General features: G+C 33.6%; 1 protein-coding gene across 1 annotated transcript; it reads left to right on the top strand.

Moving 5' to 3' along the window:
- The first annotated feature begins 4,717 nt into the window (after nucleotides 1-4,717).
- On the top strand, nucleotides 4,718-7,479 carry LOC134235251 (uncharacterized). Its single transcript, XM_062717382.1, has 5 exons — nucleotides 4,718-4,863; nucleotides 5,013-5,138; nucleotides 6,510-6,709; nucleotides 6,841-7,000; nucleotides 7,268-7,479. The coding sequence occupies exons 3-5, from the start codon at nucleotides 6,527-6,529 to the stop codon at nucleotides 7,477-7,479; spliced, it is 555 nt and encodes a 184-aa protein (XP_062573366.1). The 5' UTR covers nucleotides 4,718-4,863; nucleotides 5,013-5,138; nucleotides 6,510-6,526.
- The last annotated feature ends 1,140 nt before the right edge of the window (nucleotides 7,480-8,619 follow it).

The raw sequence follows: 8,619 nt of genomic DNA, 5'->3' as shown, positions 1-8,619 counted from the left end.
GCGCAACGCTGTCCATTTTCACCGAGGCCTTGCGAGACCATGAACTTCACATCGGCAAGCATGGTAAACAGCTCATCTGAACTACGTGGAGAATCGGCATTCCCACATAGATCTGCACTCCATCATCCGATACAAACATCGTCCCTCAGTCATTAACATCCAACTTCTTACGCAATTCAACGTCCTCTAGCTGTTATTTTAACACACACAGTTCTGTTTCCTGACCATGCTAACCGACTCTCGTTTCATCAACTGCAACACTGCATTCAATATGGCGGCGGAGAAGTGACCTAGGGCCTATACACGTGCTTCCGACAACCTTAACCTAGGTCACATAAATAATTAAAGTTAGCAAGATTGCTTTGATCATAACATGAAATTCTTTGTTGTTTATTTTATAAATGTTGATATTTGACTGCAGTGTAACTAAATAATCATTAAATTTGTGTCTTGTTTGTATTGGGCTATTTTTATAGTAAAATTTGACGTCATGGGGCGGGGCAATGGAAAATAACATGGAATGCCTCGTACATTTCAAATCTACTAAATAAGACAATATTTCGACTTAATGGAAATATAAAGAATAACTGTCTAGTTAGGAGAGTATGCCAGGGACATCAACAATAGTGGGAAACATGGGATAATTTGTATAACGGGCGAAGGTGTAAGGATTTGACACTTACAGTATGGAAAGCCAAACTGTAAATCATAACTTCATAATTTGTCGATTGTTCTACAAAATTGTGTATAATTTAAAAATCACGAAAGTACAATTTACATTTTACAAGTTGACAAATCGCAAGTCTACGAATTGCAAGTGATCATTGACATAACTTGCATTTATATTTTACAAGTTATGTTGGATACTTCACAAATAACACATTATGATAGAACACTTGACAAATTATGAAATTATGATTTACAGTTTACAAATTAAGGTTTCATTGTGTACATTTTATGAATTGCAGAACTGGAATTTTGAATCCGTTGGCTTTCCATATTACATGTGCAGCGAATTGATTTTTCATTTCCCCATGACTTTAGATTATATTGTAATCTTTAAGGTGCTCAGTCGAGACACAGATTTGAGGTAAATATTTACTCAATTTTTCTGTACAATTTCCTAAGTTAGATGTTGCTGTGGCATCTGAAACGAAAATAAAATAAACAATCTTATGCAGAAGTAATTGAAACCAGGGGCGTAGTATCCGGGGGGGGGGGGGGGGGGGGGGGCCTGGCCCCCCCCCCACTTTTTTTCCAAACCTTACTTACACTATAGGAAATGTTAATTGAAAGCCTGGTTGGCCCCCCCCCCCACTTTTAGAAATGTACCGGAAATGTAGTATAAGAATTGGTACTAAAAATAGTTGACACTGAGAAAAAGTTTACCTACACGCCTACCCCCTCCCCCCCCCCCCCCCCCCCCCCCCCCCCCCCCCAGGAAATAGGATTTTCGAATTTGGGCAACTTTTTCCCTTTTTTTTTTTTTTTTTTTTTTGCCTTGTCAACTTTTTCAGGTAAGTAAAATATTTTTTTCTCTGCCTGGCCCCCCCCCCCCACTTTCAAAAACAAAAACGATGCTACGCCACTGGAAACTTCGAATTTCTAGACGCATTTGCTTTACACTTCCTTTCACCTTCACATACGTGTACTTTAACGTTTATTTCTAAAATTTTGCATCATTTTTTAGTCCTAACATTAAATCTTGATTTTACAATGCAAATTGAACAATATTTAATGAAAAACTGCGATTTAATTCCATTCAAGTAGGATTTAGGACATACGCAAATTACCTTACCTACTGATAATTCTATCAAGATATTCTTAATCTAAGATTGTAGTGCCATCAGATGCTCATAGACAAAAAAAAATCAGAATATATTTCCAGGGGGTTTAGGAAGATATCAAACTATGAAAAAGCATAATCCAAAGAAAAGTACATGTATACAAAAATTACAAAACAGAAATTCCAGAATTTTTTTCATGAAACTTTGTTTTAAGAAGAGGTGTGAAAACCATATACAAACATAAAAAAAAAATGCCCAGATGTTCCTTATTTAATGTAACTCTTCAACTCCAGCGAAGAGTCTACTAAAGTTTAAACTAAGTCTAAGTTGCATATGACCTTAAGCCAGTTTTTTTTTTTTTAGAAGAAAATGATCATTTTTTTCCTTTTGAACCATATACAATATTGTTAATTCTATATTCGTATTTTTCCATGCTGGTTGCATGCATATCTGTTTTTTTACTGTGAAATGTGTTATGTTGGTTCTGAAATATCCATTAAATCATTTTTTTAAATGAATTCTTTCAACGAATTGTGAGAAATTTAATAAATATACGGAAAGTATAGGAAAAAATTGAGCCAATTTTAAATTGACACTTTTTAGTTATATCTATAGATTTACATCATACAACACCGTGATTACTGTTCTTTTCTGAATATTTAAATTAAATTTGACCTATCTGCTTCAATTCAGCAAACGTTTAGGACCTTAAAATAATTTTAATGCAAGATAAATCACATTTTGTAGTGCAGAAAGGTCAAAAAATTAATTATGCGACGAAATTTTAAACGTATTCTTAGTCACAGTTTGAAAGTGTCTTATTCAAATAAACTTTTAGTTTTTCCATGCTTTATTTGGTTAAAAATATTAGAGGGAAAACTTGGAAGATGTAATGTTTGATTAAGACACAAATTTCAGTGCAAAAAAAATCATATTAAATGTACTGTAGCCAAAAGAAGCATATCAATCCCCATTTTTTGATTACATTTTCTTTGTACTAGTTTATTGAAACTAAAAATATACTTCATAAAAAAGGCTTTAAATATCAGGAGCCAACATCGGTAAAAAAGTGGCATTTTTGGTGTATTTATGAAAAATACTAAAACTATAATCCAGAAAAGTCAGATTAGAAATATGCAGAAACGAAGCCAACACATCAGTTTTGTCAGTGGTGTGTGAAGAGCTCAAGAATTGAACACACCCTGTGAAAAGTAAACATTAACAACATCAGAGGGCATGCCTGAGTACGTTTCAGGGGTCTATTTCGTTTGTTGAACCATGTACACTACTTTGTGCACAGAATGACGTTAATAGGAATTAATGGGTTTGCTCTCACACTATACCATTTTCTGTAAAATAATTTAAAATTTTTTTCATTAATACACAACAAAATTGCTATTTTTTTAAGTATTAAAGATAAAGTTACCTTCAGGGTCAATGTGACGAAATAAAAATATAGTGTAAATAGAAAAGTCTTGTCACGAGGAACACACATGCAAGTTTTAATATGAAACCATATTTCTTCCTATTCAAAAGTTATGACCAAGGTTAATATTTTTGAAAAGTGGGTCGAACTTCAAGTTCAAGGTCACAAGGTAGAAAAGTCTTGTCACATATAATATACACATGTTTAATACGAAAGCTCATTCAAAACTTATAGCCAATTTAAAGAAGTGTTTTAATTTTTCTAAAAGAAAGTGAAATTTCAAGGTCAAGATCATGGGGTAAAAAACCATTGTGTATTTAGAAATCTCTTGTCATAGGCAATACTCTGGTTTAATATGAAAGCTCCATCTCCTCTCACTAAAAAGATCCTACCTAGTTTATTTAAATTATTGAAAAGTAGGTCAAACTTTAAGATCAAGGTCACAAGGTTAACAATCATAGTGTATTTAAAAAAATTCTTGTCACAGTTAATACAAATGTTTAATATGATAGCCTTATATCTTTTTATTATGGCCCGTTGAAACTAATGTTTAAATTTTGAAAGTAGGTCAAACTTCAAGGTGAAGGTCAGGGGGATAAAAATCATAGTGAATTTAGAAAGGTTTTTGTCGCAAGCAATAACCATGTAATATGACAGCCCTATCTCTTCTCATTCATAAGATATGACCAAGGTCAAATTTTTATGATGAACAGACAGAAATACAGACCAACAGATAAATGAAATTTATATGTCCCCCTCGCTTTCGCAAAGAAACACAAATGGTTCAATGTCTTTCTCGGTGATTTATTATGCCACCGTGCTAGCTCATCAATCTTTTTTAAAGATAAGCTTGTGCTGTTCTAAGGGTCAACGACACTACTCACCCTCAAATTTTGAGTATTCTGAGTAGGGTACACAGCTGGGTAAGAGATATTAAAAAAGTAGAGAAAAGTAAATTCAATGCGGTAAAAAGGGACTACTTTTAAGTTAGTGAATATTAAAGTTTAGAAATACAGTATTCACAGTTAAAAGATGTAAAAACACCATTATATAATCGAGGTCTAGGGTGATTCAGTTTGCTCACTTCCAGTTTCAAATGTTTAACATGTGGAAGTCAGAAAACACTGCCCGGCAATCTGTTCCACTGAACTAATGTAAGGGGGAAAAAGGAGTACTGTAAATCAACTTTATGATGACTTCATTTTGTGATTTCTTAGGGTTAAACTAGTTCGCTACGATGACAAGGCTCTCGCGAACTTTGAGAAAATTACTCAGACGCGAATAAAAGTTAATTTACAGTATTTATAAACATTTTTGTAGTTTGTATCTGTCGAAGGTGAGGGAATGAGATGTACAAGTAGTTCTACTGGGGAGAATGAACTGAACTAAGGGGATGGCTACATGTACCAGACCATGTATGATCTTGTACATAAGTACAAGCCTTGCATCCGCCTTTCTTTGTTGTAATCTTCGCCAACCTAAGGTGTCGCTGTGTAGTATATATGAGACACTTGATGTTCATCTAAAATGTACATCCGGATCCGTATTTAGTGCACCAATGATACGTCTTACGTGTTCATAATATAAACATCGTCAACCTTTTTTTGAAAGAAATTGCACAGACCCATGGATATAATATTAAAGTAGAAGGTAAATTGTAGTATTGTACGGCAAATTGTCTAATTTTATTGTTTTTACTTCAACGAAGATCGCGGGTTTACCATGTTTACTGTCTGCGTTAAAACGTACTCTGAAAATTTGCCAGCTAAATCATCTCGTTTCGAATTTTTTTTCTGTAGTCTCAATGAGTTCGGATTCACAGGATCTTTTGCTACAAAACCACTTTGAAGTGATTATAGTATGTTGTTCAGATCAGCATGTTGCATAATTTGGGAACGGGATTCAAGATGGCAAAGGTCATTACGGTACAGTTTTTACTTGGTTGAAAAAATTGGTTGTCTGTAATTCTTGGATCTGTCCAGTCAGGTTTTGTGCTTTCTATGAGGTTTTTGATGCGGCCATTTTATTGCATAGTTTTTGTTAAGAAATGTTTTAGTAGTTTTAATAAATTGATATACTGACTAAAAGATCTCAAGCTCTCTTTTCTATTTGCTTGAATTCCATTACCAATGCATCAGATTCTTTTGATATATATATATATATATATATATATATATATATATATATATATATATATATATATATATATATATATATATATATAGAGAGAGAGAGAGAGAGAGAGAGAGAGAGAGAGAGAGAGAGAGAGAGAGAGAGAGAGAGAGAGATGAATGAAATATCTGTTCTAATTTTTATTTACTGGAGCGGATAAAATGCACGAAACCTGCAAAACACCATAACAAACAGATAAAAATAACTCTTGCAAATACTGTCCATGAAAGAATTATTTAAAAATAAAAAATTCTTAAACAGGCAAAAGTCAAATCACGAAAAGACCAATGATCTTATACATGTATACATATCAACATAACTTTTCTGACTGATTTTTCTGAACGGTATACATAGACATGATTGTACATGAATATATAAAAAAAGGAAATGGTTATTTTTGTTCACTGTAATCACTGTCAAAACTAATTGTGAAAGTCAAATAATGGAGTTATAAACAGGAAGACAAGATAATAAGGATTTGAATTAATATCCGGAGAGACATTTTACTTGAGGATGAGATAACTTGAATGTGCCAAGGATGGGGGAAATATAAAGCTTGCTTTGTGACCCTTTTAATTGTTTCATCTTCAAGGTCTTTATATTTAGCAAGCATTCTGAGAGTATTGCATAAGCAATACATGTCCCCTACCGGGTTCCCCTTTGTCTTTAGGATGTCAATTATAATATGCAAAAGTTATGACCAATGCAAGGTGAAAGGGCTAAAGTTTGAGGTTGTAAAAGCCTCTAACCTCATACAAAAAATCCACATAAAGACGAAAATTAAACTAATTTTTACAACGTCTTTTTCTCGCTTCATATTTACGATGCCGACCATCCTAAACCATTTTGAAAAAATAAAATGCCATAATTCTGTCAATAAATCAATGAAGCACAAGGACATTTCAACTTGATCTGTAACACATCAAGATACACCCGCGTACCAAAATTCAGCTCAATATCTGCAAGCGTTTAGAAAAAAGTGCGGAAAACAAAGTACATGTAGGACAGACTGACGGAAAGACGGACGGACGGACAGACGCAGAGGAAACCTAAAGTCCCCTCCGGTTTCACCGGAAGGGGACAAAAATCGTATTTAGAATGACACCCAACATATCTTTTAACAGGTGCTAAATTCACATAGATGGCTCTCCAGAAAACTGTATTGCTGAGCTCTGTTCTCCTCTCGTTGTGTTTGGGTGCCCTACAGGGCCAGACGAACGTTCCTCAGTACCATGAGCTGATGAGACAGGGTCATGCCAGGTTAACTCAGAAGGAGTCTGAGCCGGATTTTATTCATAGATTCAATGGCACTACTATGTTACAGGTAAGAAAATTAATGAACCAGAACTATTTGTTTCATTGTATCAAATGTTATTTATAAAACTATGTTGCTCACTATACAGATGTTTTCTCTTTTATGAAATTTCCAAAACTGAGAGATTTTTAATTTTGTAGAAAATACTATCACTGGACTCGATGTATGACCAGATTTTGCTCCTAAAGGAGGAATTTATGACTGATCTTGGGTCTCGGATCAAAATGTCGGCGGGTTGTGGTGTTGGACTTCAACTATTATTTGATGGTTTGAAGGAAAGAAATCGCTGGTCTCTTAAAAGTAAAAACATGCTATCTTTTTCGATATTTATGATAAGTATAAAAAAGCATCTCAGTCTTTAAAGAAATTTCATTTACTTTAAGAATATTTCAATAGAAAATAACAAACATTAACAAATAAATGGGTACTGCAAATTTTGCAGGAACATTTCTTAGACGAGAAAGAAGAGTGATTGCCCTTCATTGCAGAATAAAATGTTTATTTGGATTAAAAATTTCATACTCACTACCTGACTAATGTGCTCAAGTAACAGATATTTTATTTCAGTGCTTGATGCCATAGGAAAAGTTCCCAGTAATATATTTGATGGTGATTTCATGTGGCTCGGTCAGTATGATGAGTGTAATACAATCAGTCAGGCATTCACAGACAGAATCACCTATAACGAGACTTTCCTGGTTCGAGGGAAATATTTTCTTGCAGGATTGTGGAATCCTTTGGTAAGAATAGGCATGTTTTTATTAAATTGCAAAAAATAAGAGAGATGATTTAGTGCACCAATGGGGTGGTGATGTTAACTGTATAGCTTCAGTTAAAATTTGTTCGTTACTCTTCATGGTATAAGATTATTTGAAACATTGTTAAATAGATTAGGAAAAAGGTTAGGATTTGTATGGTATCTTCCAAATATATCATTTATTTATGAATATTTACGAGGGCTGTTCGGAAATTATTGAGACAATTTCATTTACTCCATAAAGGACGGAGATAATTTCATGAAAATTCACCAACATCTTATAAAGAACGTTTAAAACACTTGAGCAAATTTTCTAATTCCTGCGATAATTATATAAGTTTCTGTGAAGTAATAAATATGCATATGTCTATCGACCCGTAGCAGCCTCGCTACGTCTTTTAACGTTACGTTAGCCGTAGGTTGTTTCACATGTGAAACGATCGGGAAGCGTTTATTACTTTTCCTTCTTTATTATTATATATAACATTACAAAAATCAAAGTTTCTTAAAACTATTCTTTAAAAATGTTTGCTGTTGCTACCTCAGTCAAAAATTTTCATTTATGGGAAAGGACAACTTAGAATCATGCGGTGCCAATTTATGTAACGTGGGTTAAATACCCTAACGATATCAATACTGTATGTAATAACTCATTGTCGTCCAGATCGTTTAATTTTACTTTTGTTTATATTTAATCGCTAAAAAATGTATACCAAGGAAATAACAAACTCTAACACATAATTTTTTTCTCGTTGTTATTGTTTTAGTAGGTCGTTCAGTCTTCAAAGAGTTCTGCATTGCGCTACACAAAATTTTAGGCATACTGGCTGCTCCGCCCTTGACGTCAAAATCCATTTTTTCGTTGTTAGCAGATTTCTCTACCGCGCTTAATTTTTTTATGATCTCCGTATTTCTGATCAAAATTCTATCAAAGTTGCACAACAGGAATTTGAACCAAAGCTGAAAAATTATACACTTAAACTGAATTATTTTCGCTCTTATTATTGATCCACGAAGAGTTAGAATTTTGGGGTTACATACTTTGAATGTCTGATTCCGCGACTGCTCCGGGTACCCCTACTATTGACACATTTATATACAATTATAGAGAAAATATTTGATATTTGTAAAATATTTCTTGCTCTTATTAATTTTTATTGTA

The sequence above is a fragment of the Saccostrea cucullata genome, unplaced genomic scaffold (genome assembly GCF_032062105.1).
Source record: "Saccostrea cucullata isolate Sc308-1 unplaced genomic scaffold, CSIRO_AGI_Scuc_v1 ctg9063, whole genome shotgun sequence".
Lineage (NCBI taxonomy): Eukaryota > Metazoa > Mollusca > Bivalvia > Ostreida > Ostreidae > Saccostrea > Saccostrea cuccullata.
This window is presented reverse-complemented; position numbering and strand designations above follow the sequence as displayed.